General features: G+C 54.0%; 7 protein-coding genes across 7 annotated transcripts in view; 5 read left to right on the top strand and 2 right to left on the bottom strand.

Moving 5' to 3' along the window:
• Positions 1 to 37: 37 nt before the first annotated feature.
• On the bottom strand, positions 38 to 3,158 carry LAESUDRAFT_315757 (ADP/ATP carrier receptor). Its single transcript, XM_040901978.1, has 12 exons — positions 2,861 to 3,158; positions 2,239 to 2,285; positions 2,044 to 2,191; positions 1,849 to 1,995; positions 1,688 to 1,797; positions 1,575 to 1,638; positions 1,341 to 1,521; positions 1,092 to 1,291; positions 840 to 1,035; positions 692 to 778; positions 384 to 639; positions 38 to 327 (listed from the first exon to the last, which is right to left on the bottom strand). The coding sequence occupies exons 1-12, from the start codon at positions 3,123 to 3,125 to the stop codon at positions 244 to 246; spliced, it is 1,785 nt and encodes a 594-aa protein (XP_040761766.1). The 5' UTR covers positions 3,126 to 3,158; the 3' UTR covers positions 38 to 243.
• Positions 3,159 to 3,323: 165 nt separating this feature from the next.
• On the top strand, positions 3,324 to 5,959 carry LAESUDRAFT_682998 (diphthamide biosynthesis protein). The gene is made up of 11 exons (XM_040905812.1): positions 3,324 to 3,564; positions 3,623 to 3,741; positions 3,816 to 3,893; positions 3,944 to 4,101; positions 4,153 to 4,406; positions 4,461 to 4,602; positions 4,668 to 4,837; positions 4,898 to 5,021; positions 5,077 to 5,166; positions 5,241 to 5,336; positions 5,396 to 5,959. Exons 1-11 carry the CDS (start codon positions 3,403 to 3,405, stop codon positions 5,518 to 5,520), a joined length of 1,518 nt encoding a protein of 505 aa, XP_040761765.1. The 5' UTR covers positions 3,324 to 3,402; the 3' UTR covers positions 5,521 to 5,959.
• Positions 5,960 to 6,641: 682 nt separating this feature from the next.
• On the top strand, positions 6,642 to 8,670 carry LAESUDRAFT_728509 (squalene monooxygenase). The gene is made up of 5 exons (XM_040909454.1): positions 6,642 to 7,655; positions 7,708 to 8,086; positions 8,135 to 8,225; positions 8,284 to 8,458; positions 8,512 to 8,670. The coding sequence occupies exons 1-5, from the start codon at positions 6,909 to 6,911 to the stop codon at positions 8,569 to 8,571; spliced, it is 1,452 nt and encodes a 483-aa protein (XP_040761764.1). The 5' UTR covers positions 6,642 to 6,908; the 3' UTR covers positions 8,572 to 8,670.
• Positions 8,671 to 9,580: 910 nt separating this feature from the next.
• Positions 9,581 to 9,767, bottom strand: LAESUDRAFT_728508 (uncharacterized protein; the record flags this gene model as incomplete). Its single annotated transcript, XM_040909453.1, is given in 2 exon segments — positions 9,581 to 9,622; positions 9,634 to 9,767. Coding segments are annotated over 2 exon segments (152 nt in total), but the record flags the coding sequence as incomplete, so codon positions are not given.
• On the top strand, positions 9,761 to 10,718 carry LAESUDRAFT_315653 (uncharacterized protein). Its single transcript, XM_040901977.1, has 7 exons — positions 9,761 to 9,808; positions 9,872 to 9,946; positions 10,014 to 10,069; positions 10,131 to 10,175; positions 10,356 to 10,472; positions 10,528 to 10,630; positions 10,702 to 10,718. Exons 2-6 carry the CDS (start codon positions 9,932 to 9,934, stop codon positions 10,595 to 10,597), a joined length of 303 nt encoding a protein of 100 aa, XP_040761762.1. The 5' UTR covers positions 9,761 to 9,808; positions 9,872 to 9,931; the 3' UTR covers positions 10,598 to 10,630; positions 10,702 to 10,718.
• Positions 10,719 to 13,087: 2,369 nt separating this feature from the next.
• On the top strand, positions 13,088 to 13,789 carry LAESUDRAFT_728505 (uncharacterized protein). Its single transcript, XM_040909452.1, has 2 exons — positions 13,088 to 13,277; positions 13,330 to 13,789. The coding sequence occupies exons 1-2, from the start codon at positions 13,150 to 13,152 to the stop codon at positions 13,748 to 13,750; spliced, it is 549 nt and encodes a 182-aa protein (XP_040761761.1). The 5' UTR covers positions 13,088 to 13,149; the 3' UTR covers positions 13,751 to 13,789.
• Positions 13,790 to 15,313: 1,524 nt separating this feature from the next.
• Positions 15,314 to 16,202, top strand: part of LAESUDRAFT_728502 (uncharacterized protein) — a 1,619-nt gene continuing 730 nt past the window's right edge. The window contains exons 1-2 of the mRNA XM_040909451.1: positions 15,314 to 15,481; positions 16,029 to 16,202. Coding sequence (XP_040761760.1) covers positions 15,323 to 15,481; positions 16,029 to 16,202 — 333 coding nt within the window. The 5' untranslated portion in view covers positions 15,314 to 15,322. The remainder of the gene's footprint in view (positions 15,482 to 16,028) is intronic.

The raw sequence follows: 16,202 nt of genomic DNA, 5'->3' as shown, positions 1-16,202 counted from the left end.
CTGTCATCCGTATCCAGGTACAAGCGTGGAAGCAATAATTATGAGGTGAGCGATGGTGTTCATTCATTGACGTATTATAAGCAATATGTATAGTGGGAGTACTAATACGCATCCGTAGAAAAACGGATGATGCATATGGAGAAAACGAGTGTTCGTACTCCCTAGCGAAAGCCACCACGACGTCTTTCCACGACTTCAAAATCAATCCCGGCGTGGATCAAGAGGTCGAGATTATCAGATAAATTACCGCATCGTGTTCGCAAGTTGAGTCAAATCCTGCGCCAACTCGGGGTAGTTCTTCATGAACTGCATTTGTGCGACCGTGGCCTACGCACCATCCTGTCAGACTGCAGAATATCCCACATTGAGCTCATGATACACACCACTTTGTATGATATCGCATTCGCCAGCTCGGGCTCGCTCCGCGCCAGAGCGACTTGTCGCTCAAACATCTCCATCGCGACATCGATCTTGCCCTGCTGCAAGCTCAGCTGTGCGAGCGTCGCCACCGCCGCCTCGCACTCCGGATCAAGGCGCAGGGCCTCTTGACAGCAACGCTCGGCAGCGCCATGATCTTGCTTCCACTGGAACAATGCAAGGCCCTTGTTGACATACGGCAACACGTTGATCGGCGGCGGCCTGGCCATAAGGATAAGCATCGCATGCGACCAATGGAAATCATAGTGTCTACCTGGGACGACTTTGCTCGATCTCAATGGCACGATCGAATTCCTGTACCGAATCCGGGTATCGGTGCTGGTCGAGAAGCAGCTCACCACTGTACCACATTAATCCTGATCAGCCCTGGCCGCAACGAGGTCAGGACAGTCGAGACGTACTAGTAATTAGCCGGCTCGCTCCGCTGAGGAAATGCTTCCAGCGTCTTGCGGAATGTTACAATAGCAGCCGGGGTCTGACCAGCCTTGTACTGTGCGACGGCAAGCTGGATCTGGCTGAATACAAACTGGTTGTCCAGCTCGGTCGACTTGGTGTAGTTCTCTGCGGCTTCGTCGAACTCGTTCATGATGAACAGCACTGCTTATCAACAAGATCAGTGGCGCAGGGAGGTTCATTCCACTAGAGACACGCACCTTGTCCGCGGTGGTAGTAGATATCCGGGTCATTCGGGTTGTGCTTGATGGCCTGATCGAATGCCTCAAACGCCTTCTTCGGATCACCCTGCTCCATGTACACGCTAGCAATCTTGACCCAGGTTTGTGTCAGCGAAGGCTGCAACTTAATGGACGCGAGGAAGTCTTCCTTCGCCCCGTCCACGTCGGCCATCAAGAATCTTCGCTATTATCAGCATATGGAGTTCTTGGCCCTTACTAGACACCCACTTGAAGGTTCCACGGAGGTTAAGTGCCTCCGCCTTTCCGGCATCCCAGGAGATGCCCTGCTCAAGAGCCTCGTTTATGAGGCTCAGCGAGTGTGCGTAGTCGCCCGCACCGAGAGCCTCCAGCGACATGATCAGAGTCTTATCACCCTGCGACGGATTTTCCGGAAGCGTGGGTAGCGGTCCTGCGAGAAATTGGTCAACCTTTGCACAGCAAGTGAATACGGACGATACGTACTCGGGCGGAAGGCGCCGAAGTACGCGGAAATGAACGTATATGAAGGAAGGCGGCGTTCACGAGTCTGAAGGGATTTGTTGAGTGAATGCCAGCGATGCATGCAAGGGGCATACCGAGATAATGTCATGTGCCTCCTGAGTTGCCAACTTCTTCACCACGCGCTCGACAGTCGCCGAAGCTGAGTCGTTGGAGAATTTTTCGAGTATTGCCACAGCAGTATAGTCTGATAAAGGCTCAGAATCGCCATGACTAACGAATACAGTTAACAAATTACCTCGCAATGCCTCCGTCAACTTGCCGAGTCCCTCGAAGGCTGTTGCTCTGCGGTTCAGAGCTTTGACATAGGCTTTGTCGAGCTTCAAGGCCTCGTCGCAGTCGGCCACTACTTTTTCATATTGAGGCGGGCTCATGTTTACATAACCTGAGAAGAGTCAGCGGAGGACGCCTCACCCAAGATTTTAACTCCTACATGCTGCACGATTGCTATAGAATACAGGTTCGGGCTTCGGCGTGACTTCGATAGCGCGAGTGTAGTAATGAACAGCGGTGTCGAATTTGCGCTGCCCGTATGCCGAGTTCCCTCTGGTCTTCAGCGATGCGGCCGATTTTGTTCGCTCCTAGAATAATAATGACGAAAGCTTTTTACAGCATGAAATAGACGAACCTCAGCCGACATGCCAGCGATATCATCTAAGGTCCACTTGAATTCGGCTAGTATGATACATTGATGTCAGTAGTGCGAATTGTATGAGCCACGCTCGACTCCATCGAGGACATGCAAGTGATAAAGAGAGTGACAATGAGATAACACTCTGGCAAGGAATGTCCAAGCAGTTCAACAGACCCTATCTCCGATGGAGTAGAGTGCAAGTGTTCAAAGTGATTAGGACAGTAGCAATGCTGCCATAAGAATGCGGTGAAAGCATGATTGCTCCTTATTCGTATTCCTGTCCAATCTCGCTGCGGCATCGCGCGACCAAGCACTCTGCCTTTCTTCTTCAACGAAGGGTGACATAACCTTCTCAATCTAAACCAGTAGTTCTTGACCTGAATTCGAAAAGGCACCTCTGTATGTAGCATGGGTACAGCCCGGTAGAGGCCGAAGCAGGAGCAACCAAAGAGTCCCTGTCTCTAGCTCCTGCGAGACCTCGCAGCCCAAGGACCCTGCAAATATTCGAGGCATCCGAGACTTATCACAGCATTGCGATGTCTTCCGTAAACTGCGCACATTCCACCCACCAAAGCCTTGCCTCTTCGCGAACCAAAGATCCAGAGCGAACACTCACGATCATCTGGAAGCGAAGCCGTCCGCTCCTCTAATATGGGTCCCTCCCCGCCCTTAGTCCCCTTTCGCTTCTTCTTCTTCTTGTCCTTCTTGCGCTCGCCCTTCTCGACGTCCCCGCCCTTAGGCCCGCGCGACGTCGATGCATAGTATGCGACACCCCCAATGGCAACAAGCGCAGCCGCTGTCCCGATGATGACCGCACGACGGTTCTCGGAGACGAAGTTTTGGACGCGCTCAACGACGCCTGGAGACGTGGAGGAGGACATGACGGGTGCGTAGGGCGGAATCGCGTGCCGCCCAGCGCTTGTTCTGTGGGGGAAATTTTGGTGACGGTCACATCAGACGTTACCTGCCTAGACCGGCAGGCAGGTCGGTACCCGCCTCGTGTGACAGATGTGACGCAATCTAGATTTCGACCAAACTGACGGCATTCAATTTGTTGTGGCCCTCTGTCCGCTCGATCTATCAATTCAGTCTCAACTCCGAGGCTTTCGAATCTGCGTTCTGATTGAAAACAACCCGTCAGTTGTATATCTTCGCAAGATGGCTGATTTGACGGCATTTTCTACTGCTGGGGAAGACGCCATCACCCGCACTGTCGATCTGGGAGATGATGTGCCCGAAGAAATGTCCATGGATCAATTTTGGGATTACTACGAAATTGATCGTACAGTCGAGGAGATTGTCAAAGGGGACTACAAGCGTGTTGGTCGTTTAGCCTCTGCATAATCTCTCCAAAGCTTAGTCCATGTCCCGCCGGCAGATTGCGCTACAGTTCCCCGACGAGCTCTTGCGCGACTCGGTACCGATATTTCGCGCCCTCAAATCTAGGTTAGGAGACGAAAAGGAACTCTACGTGCTCGCGGATACGTCTTATGGCAGGCATGCTACCATCCTGAATAAGGATCTTCTTGACTGATCATGAAATCCTCGGTGTTCTGTCAACTGTATTACAGCTGCTGTGTAGATGAAGTCGCTGCACAACACGTCGATGCCGACGCCATAGTGCACTACGGCCATGCTTGCATGAGTCAGTAAGTCGTCAATTCATCCCGCATCCATGGATCGTCCTGAGTTGCTTCAGAACCTCGCGTCTCCCCGTGATTTACGTTTTTGGGAAGAAAGCAATCGATCCCGACAAATGCTTCGAAGCCTTCATACAATCCATGTCAAAAGCTCCATCAGTTCTGGACAGGAAAACTATCCTGCTCAAGCTCGACGTTGCCTATGCTCACAAAGCCGGTCAGTCAAAATGGGAATGGTTGGAACATTATTCCTCACTTACTGCTTCAGATCAAATCCTTGAAAGGCTGCAGTCTGCGCTATCATCCACGCAGATTTTGCACTCCAGACTATCACTGATTACCTATCCCGCGAACCGACTACACAACGGACATCGACAGGATGCCGAGGATCACACGAATAAATCACCGGAAGAGATCGTCCAAAGCACCACAGACATGCCCGTCAATGACTGCACAATACTGTATGTTGGAGGGGAAAGTCTAGGTCTCACAAACCTGCTCATTACCCACGCATCATGCGAGGTAACCGCTAAACCGCCTCGTCTCTTATCCCCGCTGATAACACGTCTTACTAAGGTACATTCCTACGACCCTAAAACAGACTCAGCCCGCCTAGAGTCAACGCGGACGAACAAGCTACTCATGCGTAGATATGCAGCCGTGCAGAAAGCCAGAGACGCGGACGTGTTCGGCATTCTCGTCGGAACGTTGGGCGTCGGTAAGGAGCCGCCGCCTCCTATCCCCATGTGCCGCATATTTCTGAGACCTCATTGTTCGCGACAGCTTCCTACCTTCCGCTCATCTCCCACCTCCGCTCAGTCCTGCGACGCGCGCATAAGAAAAGCTACACGATCAGCGTCGGCAAGCTCAATCCAGCCAAGCTTGCGAACTTTCTGGAGATTGAGTGTTTCGTCCTCGTCGCGTGCCCCGAAAATAGTCTTATCGAAGCGAAGGTGCGTCTTCTCTCCGGTCAGCTACTTCATCATTTTTCATGTCAATGGCTGCCTACGTAGGATTTCCTTAGGCCGATTGTCACTCCGTATGAGCTCGAGATCGCCTTGCGAGCCGAGATGGGCTGGACTGGTCGATATATTCTTGACTTTGACAAATTGCTGGCGGAGAACGTTGAAACAGAAGGTACGCTACCTCGTGTGGACGAAAGGGGGGTTTACACTTTTGACGGTGCCAGCAGATGAACAAGAGACAGGTGAAGAGGAAGGAGATTTGGACCAACCAATCTTCTCGCTAGTAACAGGAAAGTACCGCCATGCAAAGCGTTACGGTAAGCGATCTCGAAGCGATCTCGTATTGAGCAAGTGCAATGCACTGACGATGGTCTGCTCTACTCTCCTACAGGCATCTCCTCGACGACAAACGGCACCACCGAATCCTCTGCCATAATCCTGCGCAACCAAGAAAGCACGGTCACGACGCTTGCAGATAGTGCCGCAGGTGAGGTTTATGCACTCTCAATTTTTCTGACCCACCCTCTTTCTTTCTTTTACGTGCAGGAGAGTTCCTGCAAAACAGGACCTTCAGAGGATTGGAGACCAGGATCGGCCAGGATGCGCCTGGTGTGCTGGAACAGGGAAGGAGCGGGATCGCGCGAGGATACGCAGATGATCGTCCATCGTAAGGTAGGGTTGTTTGTGTTCTGCAAACTGGCAATGCGAGTTACAAGCAGTGCCTGCTGAGAGGCACTAATATCAGAAATGTTGGTCTCAGACCTGGACCGGGAGTGGCGCTTAACAATCCTTGGAATATTGTAAACTGAAGTAATCCGGGCCCGTGGCGTGCGGTGGATCAACATCCGGACTGGGAACGCAAAATTCAAAACATCTGTATTTGTCTGGGACTGCCTGGGGATATCGAATTTGCAGAATACACGAAGAGTGCTTGTCGATATGAATATGTAGAAGATCCTGCTTCAAGATACATAATACATGCAAGCACGAACGAAAGCTCGTATCATGATCCCAACTCACAAGTACTACTCAAGCTCAGAAAGCCTGTACATCGTTGTCCTCATCCACGCACCCCATCGCCATTTCAAATCTGATATACACTGTCGTTAGAAATTGCATAAATTCTTGGTCAATCACCCAGCCATCGTCACGCGTCACGTTCCTCAGCCCCGCGTCGCCTCACGAGTAAGCGTCACGCGCGCAACGCATTAGGAAGGCGTTCCACCATATAGGGCAAGCCAATGTCACTGCTCGAGTATCAATCTCCGACGCGCATCCTCTGCCATTATGACTATGACAGCGTCACTTGCGTTCACAAATTTTTCATTTTTCCCTGAAATTGTTTCTCGTCAAATTCAATAACACTGGTGCAAACCCCCGACAGTCCCAGGTGTACAGTTATTCTGATCTTCCTCAGACGCTGTTCAGAAATCCCGCCTGCACTGTGTGTCGCGCTTTCACTCGGGCCCTCCAGACGTTCTGCGGCCCTGGCTCTTATGTAACACGGTGCGCCGAGCTGCAAGAGTTCGATCAATCATACCTAGAGGATTTGTCACGTGCAGACGAGCGGCGAGAATATATTCATCGCCCCAGTCGTCCTCCTCACTTTTCACACTGAAATAAGTGTCTGATGCTTTTGCAAAATCATCTCGTGTCGTAGCCATAAATCGGCAGTTTCGCATCATCACCCGCATAGGACGGATAAAACATGTCACGCAGCGTCAAATCAAGCCTAGTGGCGGATATCGTCTCGCATCAGCCCATACCATCTCCCTCCTCCGCCCATGCTTCCCTTCCCTCTCCTCACAAGTTCGCTTTTACGTCGAAACAAAGGCCCCAGACGGCCCTCGACTCGACGGAGGGTGATACAGCGTGAGAACATTGCCGTATTTAGTGGCTCGACTATCACAAGCCGAAATTCAAGCAGAAGTGGGTCGACTTGAAAATGTGGCGGCACCCTGCACGTCGTCCGCACTCCAGACAGCTCTCGACTGCATTCCACGACCGTTGAAAAGCTCGCATTCAAGGTCACCAAACGCGCTGCATTCCTCGACCTACCATGTCACACTACGACGTGCTCATTGTCGGTGCCGGCGTAGCGGGCTGCGCCCTCGCCCATGCGCTCTCCACCCTCCAGCGCCCGAAACCTCTCCGCATCTGTCTTCTAGAGCGCTCTCTCGCCGAGCCCGACCGCATCGTAGGCGAGCTGCTCCAGCCGGGAGGCGTCATCGCCCTCCAAAAACTCGGTATGGAAGACTGTCTTGACGGTATCGACGCCATCCCCATGCGCGGCTACTGTGTGGTCCTCGGCGGCCAGCCCGTGCAGATCCCCTATCCGGACGCCGACGAGGGCCGCAGTTTCCATCACGGCCGCTTCATCCAAACGCTGCGCAAGAAGGCGAAGCAGGCGGTGGGCGTCGACGTGATCGAGGCGACCGTCACCGAGCTCGTCGAGTGTCAGGTCACCGGGCGCGTCCTCGGCGTGCGTGCGATACGCAAGCAAGAGGCAGGCGAGGGAGCGGAGACGGCGGCGGCGGAGAAGGAGACGTTCCTGGCGGACTTGACGGTCGTTGCGGACGGGTGCTTCTCCAACTTCCGGACAAAGGTGCTCGGAGAGGTGGGTGTGAAGCCTGCGCTCAAGAGCTACTTTGTGGGCGTCATCCTCGACGATGCGCACCTGCCGATTGCTCAGCATGGTACAGTTGTGCTCGTGAAGGGACACGGCCCAGTGCTGCTCTATCAGATCGGTCAGCACGACACACGTATGCTCGTCGACCTCAAGGATCCTCTGCCAGCGGACATCAAGGTCAGCGCGTTGGGTTCGACCTGTCTCTCCTGGTATCTGACAAAGTTGACAGGAAACGATCCTGACGGATATCATGCCTCAGCTGCCCACATCCCTCCAAGAGCCCGTCAGGATAGCACTGGAGAAGGACCGGCTGCGGCGGATGCCCAACTCGTTCCTCCCTCCGGCAGAGCAGGGCGGGCGACACACGAAGGAGGGAGTCTTCCTCCTCGGCGATTCGTGGAACATGCGGCACCCGCTCACGGGCGGCGGGATGACCGTCGCGTTCAACGACGTCGTCACGCTGCGAGACCTTCTTCGCGATGTTGACGACTTTGGCGACTGGAAGGCGGTGTCGGGCGTCCTCCACCGGTGGCACTGGTCGCGCAAGCGGTTCGCGTCGACGATCAATGTTCTCAGCCTCGCGCTGTACGATCTCTTTGGAGCGGACGGTGAGTCGTGCGCCGATGTTGGCAGGCATAACACTGATTTCGTGCCAGATGAGAATCTGGAGGTGCTCCGGACAGGATGCTTCAAGTATTTCGAGCTTGGCGGGAACTGCATTCGCGAACCGGCCTCCCTCCTTTCTGGGTCCGTCCTCTCCCTCCGAGTCGTCGCTGCGTCTTGCTGACTTACAGTGACTGCTCAGGACGAAGCAATCGACGCTGCTCCTCGCGTACCACTTCTTCGCCGTCGCGCTGTACGCTATCTGGGTGATGTTCACGCATCCGCGACAGGTCGGCACCACGGACGCGGGCAAGCCCGTCTACGCCCGGCCGCGCATGGACGAGTACCCGTTCCTCGCCGTCAAGTGTGTGCAGGTGGTGCGTCCGTCTCGTTGTGTTGAGGACTCGGAACGCTGACGATCGGCGCGTAGCTCTGGACCGCGTGCATGGTGTTCATGCCGCTCATCTGGACGGAGATTCGATGGTGGTGAGCCGGTGGGCCTGTGCGGCGACGACGGACGCTTGCATAGAATGAACACAACACATATGTAATTAGATCGGATTGAATACCTAGTCGTAATGGATACCTCGCTTATGTGCTGCGCAAATCTACAGCACTTTACACCTACGTCACTACCCGGGCCCCATCAACGTACGTACAACAGCAGTTTGTGTCTCGGTTAACCGAGCGACTGTGCACCTTCTACACGTGGATCACCGAGTGTTGCTGCAGCTGTCTCCTGTCGTGCAAGATCATGATTGATAGTGCAGCCGAGCCGTACTCGCTGCCAGTGCACGGCTTTTTAACGCACCGCACAATACATTCCGTGTTCTACGGGAAGGCGACCAACGCACACGTTCATGCCCTGCTCAATTCATTGATGCAGATCCCGCAGATGTGTGCCACGCATATAGAGGCCTTGCGGATCGATCGAGTAGTTATTGCGTCCTGCCGTCGCTTCGAATTCCTGCAGAGATTGTTTCAGAGCTGAGACGGGAGTAACTTGGGAAATGTCGCAGCGGATCTGCGACTTGGACTTCTTCGCAGGCGAACGCGAATGTAAGTCGCCCTGCGGCGTACGCGATGCTGGCGGGAGAAGACAACGAATCCTGATCTCCGCGGTGCCGTGCATCTTGGTTAATTCAAGCAGAGTCCGTCGAGAAGTCGTGGATCGTGCCTTGCCGGTAGAAACGCGCAACTGTCGACCCGCGCGTGCTCATCGACATCGATAGCGTAGCACTGCGTGAAATCCTAGATTGCGCATCGTGTAATATGATGGCATTTTGCTTATTTCGCACATATTATGAGCGGAAGTCGCGTATATGTCAGGCTTTTGTGCATTTCCTTCTAATCTGCATATTTCGCATCCATTGTAGCCGGGTTACACACATGTGGTTCCCGAGGTGCGTTAAGTATCCGAAAGGTCGAGGATATCATTACGGAAAGGTTTCCAGATAACACATGCACGAAATCATTAGTACGAATATGGTGCAGGATCTGGACTCTGGCTGCGCATATATTCCCCTTCACTGACTACAATCCCCATCCAGTCAGTCCATGCGCATATTGAGCCTTTGTTTCTTTCCCTCGTAGCTTGCCACTTCCATCTTTCTCTCCCACTCCTCCAGTGCCGTCCCAGGAAGTTAGAGACTTGTTATTCGTGTAGGTGTTTTGACGGGCTTCCGCACCTCCTCCGGCAGCAAGGGGGTCTCCTCGTCACTTTCGTGGTGAGTGACAGTCATAAGCGGAACGTTACACGGTACGAGGGAGAGCGAAAGGTAGTGCTTCAGGTGGAAACCAACACGAACAACATGTGAAGAGAAGGACTCACCGTCGGGAGAGGGTGCCCGATGACTTTATATACGGCAAGCCGGATTTCTGTCAGAACCCGGAAGTCTGATCATGACTGGACATGATGTGCGCCGTTCCCAGGGGTCAACTGGCAGATCATTAACCACTGCAACCCTTACGTGCGTGGCTCTTCATCAGTAATGTCCGCGATCCTTCCTCCGTGACGTGCACTGTCAATGACATCGCGTGCATACACAGATACACTCATGGAATCAGCGAGGTCACACGGGTGAAGGACCGCAGGTGTGTGCTAAATTCTAATCAGTGGGATGGCACGCTTGGTCGACGTCATCATTAACGAGGCACTGCGGATGCATTCGACCTCTGGGATCAACCTCCTGCACGTAGTGCCTGAGGGCAGCATCACCGTCTGTGGGCAGTTCTTCCCCACGGGCACCATCTTGTCTGTGCTGACGTACACAGTTCACAGGGACAAAGAGGTGTGGAGGTATTCAGGAAGGTATTCAGGCCGGAGAGGCGGGGAGGGCATGACAAGAATGAGATGCAGAAGGCTTTCAACCCGTTCTCCCTTGGGCTGCGGTAGGTGTATTCCGGTTATGCGCGACGACTTGAGTCTGAAACTTTGTTTACACAGGACGTATGTCAGCCGTAACCTGACAAGCTCGGAGCTGCTGCTCGTCATTATCTCGTCCATCCTGCGCTGACACCACTTCATGCTGGAGGAACTCGAAAAGAAGGTGTGTGCCGATTAATCTATCCACACTGATCTCTGACGGCATGTCTTGCGATTCATTCGAGACATGGGAAGGTTTCCTCCCCACGCCAGCGCAATGTAGAGTCGGCATGAAGCGGAGGACGGTGTGATCAGGATTACATTATTTGGCCGCATTCTCGAATTCCATCGTCTCTGTCACCATTACACCCGAAGATAAACTTTCGTGCTGTCCTTGCTGAATGTCTGATGGGTCATTGTATACCAATGTAATATGTATAATATGTTCATCATGCATGCCATCATACATGGCAACTGCAAGTGATTTGAATGATTTGTGGCCGCCAGCAGGGGAACTGGTATATATGAAAATATGGTAATTATTTATTGAGCATATGCAGGGCTGTCAGAAAAATAGTCTCGGGATCTCCGTAGATTTCGCGCGTTGCAAAACATATGCGAAATGACGATGTAACATGCTTGTAGTCAGTTCGACTTTGTATCATTCACATCAAATTGCACTTTGTGTGAAATTTGCGTGTGTTTTGTTTGTAACTCGCGTGAAATGCCCTTATTGCTACCATATTCCCACTTTTCGTGATCTGGGGTTTCACGCAGTGTAGCCGATGGTGCTGCGAGCATCAATACATCATGCATCATACACATGTATCGCACACTGTCTTCCGCGATGCTGAGGCTGGCCTGGCGCATGATGTTCCTGATTATGTCTATGATTATGACGCAGATCCCTCAGGTAACACGAGGATCGATCGAGAATTGAGTACTGAGTGCACATACATATCTATATATATTTGGTTGCGATTTACCTTCTCATGCTTCACATTAACTTTCTAGCGTCGGACGGAGTAGTGCACGCGCAGATCGGCATCTTCAGTGGACAGTCGCCGGTTCACGATGCACACGTTGGCGGAAGTTCGGGTGTCCGTACTGCGCAATCGGGTTTCCTAGTTAGTTCGTCGAATGTCCCCGTCCGGACCACCTCGGGCGTGGACGTTGCAGCCTTGCACAGTCTGGAGCTTTCGACGATGTGTCGCCATCGAGTATACCTTGATGACATCCCTGCGATGCGCCCATGAGTAGAAGCTGAACGAGATCGTCGTACGCAATCGACTCTCATGAATTCTCGGTCGGACGACCTCGTTTTTTCAAGTTCCGCTGTGCGACATTGTAGCCTCCTTGCGCAGATTGGACCTCGACCCAATCTCTCCGTCGGCCATCCTCTCTGCTCTTTGCATTCTCCGCGATCAAAACATCGGAACCTGTTGCAATTGCTACCCCGCATCGCGCGTGGGTAGCCAAACCACGAGAACCGATCGAAACGAAATCAAATCACGATTTACCTTGCATTTCCTTCACACTCCCTTGCAGGGCGCGCAGATCGACGAAGAAAACAAGCCTCGCCTTCTGCGCACGCAGTGACAGAACGTTCGGGTTCTCCGCACCGCACAATCCGCTTTTCTCGTTCGCCGGACGTCTCTCCTTTCTCCTTCACCTGCATCGAGTGGCGTCTGTCCCCGAAAGCTGGCCATGTCCCGGCCCTCTTGCTCTGTCTTTGACCACGTGCGAGTGGATACCTAACCAAGGCGGCTGTCGAGGGTTTCTTGCCGACTTTACGCGGGTTTAAGTGAAAATATCGCATTTTCACGATGCGCGTTGGCGGAAGTTTCGGGTGTCCGTATCGCGCAATCGGCTTTCCTGGTTCGTACGAGTCGAGTGTCCCCGTCCCTGCTCCTCCTCTGGCGTGAACATTGCAGCCTTGCAAAGTTTGGAACTTTCGCCATCGAGTATACCTTGATGACATCCCTGCGATACACCCATGAGTAGAAGGTGATTATGAGAGTCGTCGTACGCACTCGACTCTCCCCGTCAGTCGGACGAACTCGTTTTCTTCAAGTTTCGCTGTGCGACATCGTAGCCTGATGCGCAGATCGTACCTCGGCCCGCTCTCTCCATCGGCCATCCTCTTTCCTCTTTGCATTCTCCGCGATCAAAACAGCGGAACCTGTTGCATTTGCTGCCCCGCATCGTGACTCGTGAGCAGGTAGCCAAACGATACGGCCCTCACGAGACCCGATCGAAACGAAATCAAATCACGATTTACCTTGCATTTCCTTCACACTCCCCTTGAGAGGACGTGCAGATCGACGAAGAAGACAAGCCTCGGCTTGCCTTCTGTGCACGCAGTGGCAGAACGTTCGGGTCCTCCGCACCGCACAACGCGGGTTGCTCGTTCGCCGGACGTCCCTCCTTCTGCTGCATAGGTGCGGCGCATCGCGTGGTGTGTGGTCTGCCCCCGAAAGCTGATTCGGGGTGTTTGACCGCGTGCGAGTACGGCGGCTGTCGAGGATTGCTCGCCGACCTTACGCGAAGTGGTGATGGAAGGCAAGGATCGAGTCACAGATATGAGGCAAAAAAATCTAGTATTGCGTAGCCGGATAGTTAAGGCGTGCATACAGTGACGAGGAGATTAGCCTACACCTTAACATTCACGACTAGCTGAAATGTTCACCAATGACAGCGTCCATGGCTTGGATGACATTTCATTTGGAACTCGTATACCTTCAGCTTTTCCTCTTTGGAGCTGCTACCCCACAGCGTGTGAGAACCGTGCATGTTCATCCAATTCCGCTGGACCGAACTGTATTATACATCTTCGCAACTTCAGCCTGGGCGTTGATTATGATTGAGGGTGCAACCACTTACGGTAGCGACGCTGTCCATGTCGCATCGATCTAGCTTTCGGTGTCTGTCGCATTTTGAAATACACTCGCAGGGCCAATCCAAATATGTTCATCGCATACTGCAAAGTATCCTCTCCATCGGGCAAGACCGAAGGCCTACTCCACCCGGGTGCTCTTGGTATCCTAGCGGTTCCTGTCTGTTCCTGTACCAACTTCCCACCTCTTTTCGCCCCCGGAACCTAGTCCACTCGTATCGCAGGGCCCAAGTCGCATCCTCAAGATACAAGCACAGCTGTTTCCCGACGAGTCCTCCATGGAAACCTTGGCGTCCATTCAAGACGCCACTGCGAAGGGTACAGGACCATACTTGCGTTAGTTGGGCGAGAGACGGGCGTCCGTTGGGTGCTATCTCCGCGGCCGTGTTCTCGATGTCTTCCGGATAATTCCGGAGCGTCTATTGGCTCCTCGAATTGCGGGGTGATAGGGGTGATGAGTTCGTACTACATACTATACCGATCACAGCGATCGTGAAGAGAATTGCGTTCGGGCCTCCTGCGCGGCGCGGGTACGAAAATGCATTTCAGTGCAGACGTGTTGCGCAAAGCGAATCCCAGGGTCCTGGAGGTACTGCCGCCAATGCAAGACATGATGACGTCGCAGCCCACCATCGCGAAAGCGAAACGAAACAGAAGATCTGCATAACAAGGATTCGCACGGAAGACATAGTGGCATCTATCACGGCGCAGATCCTTGAGCCACGAATTTCGGCAAAGCTCGCAATTTATCTGGCGAAGGTGGGTAATGGTCCCTGCCTCGTTCTTGCAGATTGAGGCAGACGGGTCTGCAGATGACATAAAATGGTGGAGCTCAGCAGTGATTCCGAACGCGAAGCGCACTGAATGAAAGCCTAGACGAAGGCTTCGCGTAGCGGGCGGCAGCGCACGAGCTAATGCTGGTCAAAATAGGAGTTCCCAGCAATCCGAAACCGCCCTCGATCAGGGCTAGCTCGTAAATTTACCGACTCATACCGCCGGGCCGTAATGCTGAATGCGCGTTGGACAAGCTCCATGGAGGGAGGTGCGGTGAGAACGGGTGAGAGGGCAATCAGACAGGCGTACGAAATGCCTGGCAAGCCTCCTGATGGCGAAGTCGACGGCGAACTGCGAGCGCTTAGCGCGCAGCTTGGCGCCCATACAGGTGCCGATAAGGCATGGCACGTGACCACCCAGACTGCCACGCAGCTTGGCGCAGTGGCCCAATTGGCGTCCGACTCGGAAGGAACGTCTGCAATGATGGAGATGCGGGGCACTAGCCTGAAGCGGACGTGAGATTCGCCACAGATTGCAGTCTCCATTGGTCCAGCACCTCCTTCCAGCCGCATATTAAAGCCAGTGAGTCCCTCCCAGAACGCTGATCTCAGGATGTCTTCCGTGCAGACTTCTCGCGCGCGAGTGCTCATCGCGCCAGTCTCTCCTGCAGGCTCCGTCGCCCTCCTCGATCCTTCCTTCCTGGTACATGTCGACGGGACGAGCCCACCTCCGTATCAGTCCGTGGACACTTGGCCAGCCAACGGGCAGGCCCCACTCCGCAGAAGATCGCCTTCATCTCTCACCTGTACTCCTCTGCAGCCACTCGCACCTCTGTCTGGACGCTCTGATCATTCCGCTTCACCTACCCATCCGACGTACACCCGGCCACGATCTCGCACTGCAGGCGACTCTTCCCTGAGGCCCCGACGAACACCCACGCGTCCTCGATCAAGAACGAACACCGAGATGAGTGTGCCAGACAGCAGCCCGCCTCCCTACTCTCCCTCTCCCGTCCAGCGCGCGAGCTCGTCCCCGCACCTGCGCGGAACACCACCACTGCAGCTCTTCACCTACTCCCACCCGCCGTCCTCTTCCTCCCTCGCATCGCAATCCCTCCATCACCGACCGCCCTCTTACTCGCCTGCCACTCGATCCGCCGACACGTCCGGGGAGGACGCCGACGACACTGCTACCTCAGACGACGGCATGATCTTCACCGTCCCCCCGCTCGGCGTGTCCGGCTCCTTGCGCTCGCGCCTGCTTAAGCGCAAAACGCGAACACACGACGGCGCGCCCGCTCGGCCGATCAGCACATCCCATGGCGTCCCCGGGGCAGGCGAGACTGAGACCGAGAGTGAAGACTCGGTGAGTGTCCATTTCGCGTTCTCGATATGTCGTCAAAGTCAGGTTTGGTGCGCTCGATTCCTTTTGTGACAATGGTTATCAAACCGGGTTGCTCTCAAAGAAGCGCCATAGATGGGTCAGTGTCTGGGGTGATCGCCGCTGCCATGGCAGTGATGGGGAAGACGTTAAGCTTTCGATATTCCCTTTCTTGGACAGCTGATAACCGTACATTTCATGGCTCAAGGCCATCTTTGACATAACTGGAATTTCTGGTGACAGTGGTTTCACGATATACAGGCAGTGGACTGGTCCGCCTAGCAGCGCATCCCACGTTGAGCCTCTTTGACGTGGTCGGACTTGCGAGCTAGTTCCCGTATGGCGTCCTGGAGATAGCGAGCTTGAGCTTGCTTGCCGCTATCTTTTGCGTCTTCACTGTCGAACTAACTCCCGTATGGCGTGATGGAGATAGCAGGCTTGAGCCTGCTTGCCACGTCTGTCACAGCCTCGCCCACTTTCATGCCCTGTACATGCGCGCGTGAACGATTGCTCATGATATCTCGTCTGACAGCCCCACAACCTCCCGACATCGCGCATCATCACGTCCTCCGCCGCATCTCCCTTCTCACCCACATGGTCCATCCACCTGCTCTTCTTCTTCTCGCGCCTGCTCTCCATCGTGCCCGCCGTGTTCGGCATGCTGTGGAACCTCTACCACGTCATCTGGCCGCCGGTCAGCACCGGC

The sequence above is a fragment of the Laetiporus sulphureus genome (assembly GCF_001632365.1).
Source record: "Laetiporus sulphureus 93-53 unplaced genomic scaffold LAESUscaffold_35, whole genome shotgun sequence".
Classification (NCBI taxonomy): domain Eukaryota; kingdom Fungi; phylum Basidiomycota; class Agaricomycetes; order Polyporales; family Laetiporaceae; genus Laetiporus; species Laetiporus sulphureus.
Note: the sequence above shows the minus strand (reverse complement) of the source record. Positions and strands in the feature narration are given on the sequence as shown.

What these genes read in the sequence shown, in the direction of transcription:
- LAESUDRAFT_315757 (XM_040901978.1), bottom strand. Translation starts at nt 3,125, where the DNA reads ATGTCCTCCTCCACGTCTCCAGGCGTCGTTGAGCGCGTCCAAAACTTC. An exon ending in GGCTTCGCTTCCAGATGATC is followed by an intron (nt 2,286 to 2,860) that starts GTGAGTGTTCGC and finishes GTATCATACTAG; the next exon opens with CCGAATTCAAGTGGACCTTA. An exon ending in ATCGAGCAAAGTCGTCCCAG is followed by an intron (nt 640 to 691) that starts GTAGACACTATG and finishes CCTTATGGCCAG; the next exon opens with GCCGCCGCCGATCAACGTGT.
- LAESUDRAFT_682998 (XM_040905812.1), top strand. Translation starts at nt 3,403, where the DNA reads ATGGCTGATTTGACGGCATTTTCTACTGCTGGGGAAGACGCCATCACC. An exon ending in GGCCATGCTTGCATGAGTCA is followed by an intron (nt 3,894 to 3,943) that starts GTAAGTCGTCAA and finishes GAGTTGCTTCAG; the next exon opens with AACCTCGCGTCTCCCCGTGA. An exon ending in ATAGTCTTATCGAAGCGAAG is followed by an intron (nt 4,838 to 4,897) that starts GTGCGTCTTCTC and finishes CTGCCTACGTAG; the next exon opens with GATTTCCTTAGGCCGATTGT.
- LAESUDRAFT_728509 (XM_040909454.1), top strand. Translation starts at nt 6,909, where the DNA reads ATGTCACACTACGACGTGCTCATTGTCGGTGCCGGCGTAGCGGGCTGC. An exon ending in CTCTGCCAGCGGACATCAAG is followed by an intron (nt 7,656 to 7,707) that starts GTCAGCGCGTTG and finishes CAAAGTTGACAG; the next exon opens with GAAACGATCCTGACGGATAT. An exon ending in CCGGCCTCCCTCCTTTCTGG is followed by an intron (nt 8,226 to 8,283) that starts GTCCGTCCTCTC and finishes GTGACTGCTCAG; the next exon opens with GACGAAGCAATCGACGCTGC.
- LAESUDRAFT_315653 (XM_040901977.1), top strand. An exon ending in ACGTGCGTGGCTCTTCATCA is followed by an intron (nt 10,070 to 10,130) that starts GTAATGTCCGCG and finishes GTGCATACACAG; the next exon opens with ATACACTCATGGAATCAGCG. An exon ending in ACACGGGTGAAGGACCGCAG is followed by an intron (nt 10,176 to 10,355) that starts GTGTGTGCTAAA and finishes TGACGTACACAG; the next exon opens with TTCACAGGGACAAAGAGGTG.
- LAESUDRAFT_728505 (XM_040909452.1), top strand. Translation starts at nt 13,150, where the DNA reads ATGGCTTGGATGACATTTCATTTGGAACTCGTATACCTTCAGCTTTTC. An exon ending in GACCGAACTGTATTATACAT is followed by an intron (nt 13,278 to 13,329) that starts CTTCGCAACTTC and finishes GCAACCACTTAC; the next exon opens with GGTAGCGACGCTGTCCATGT.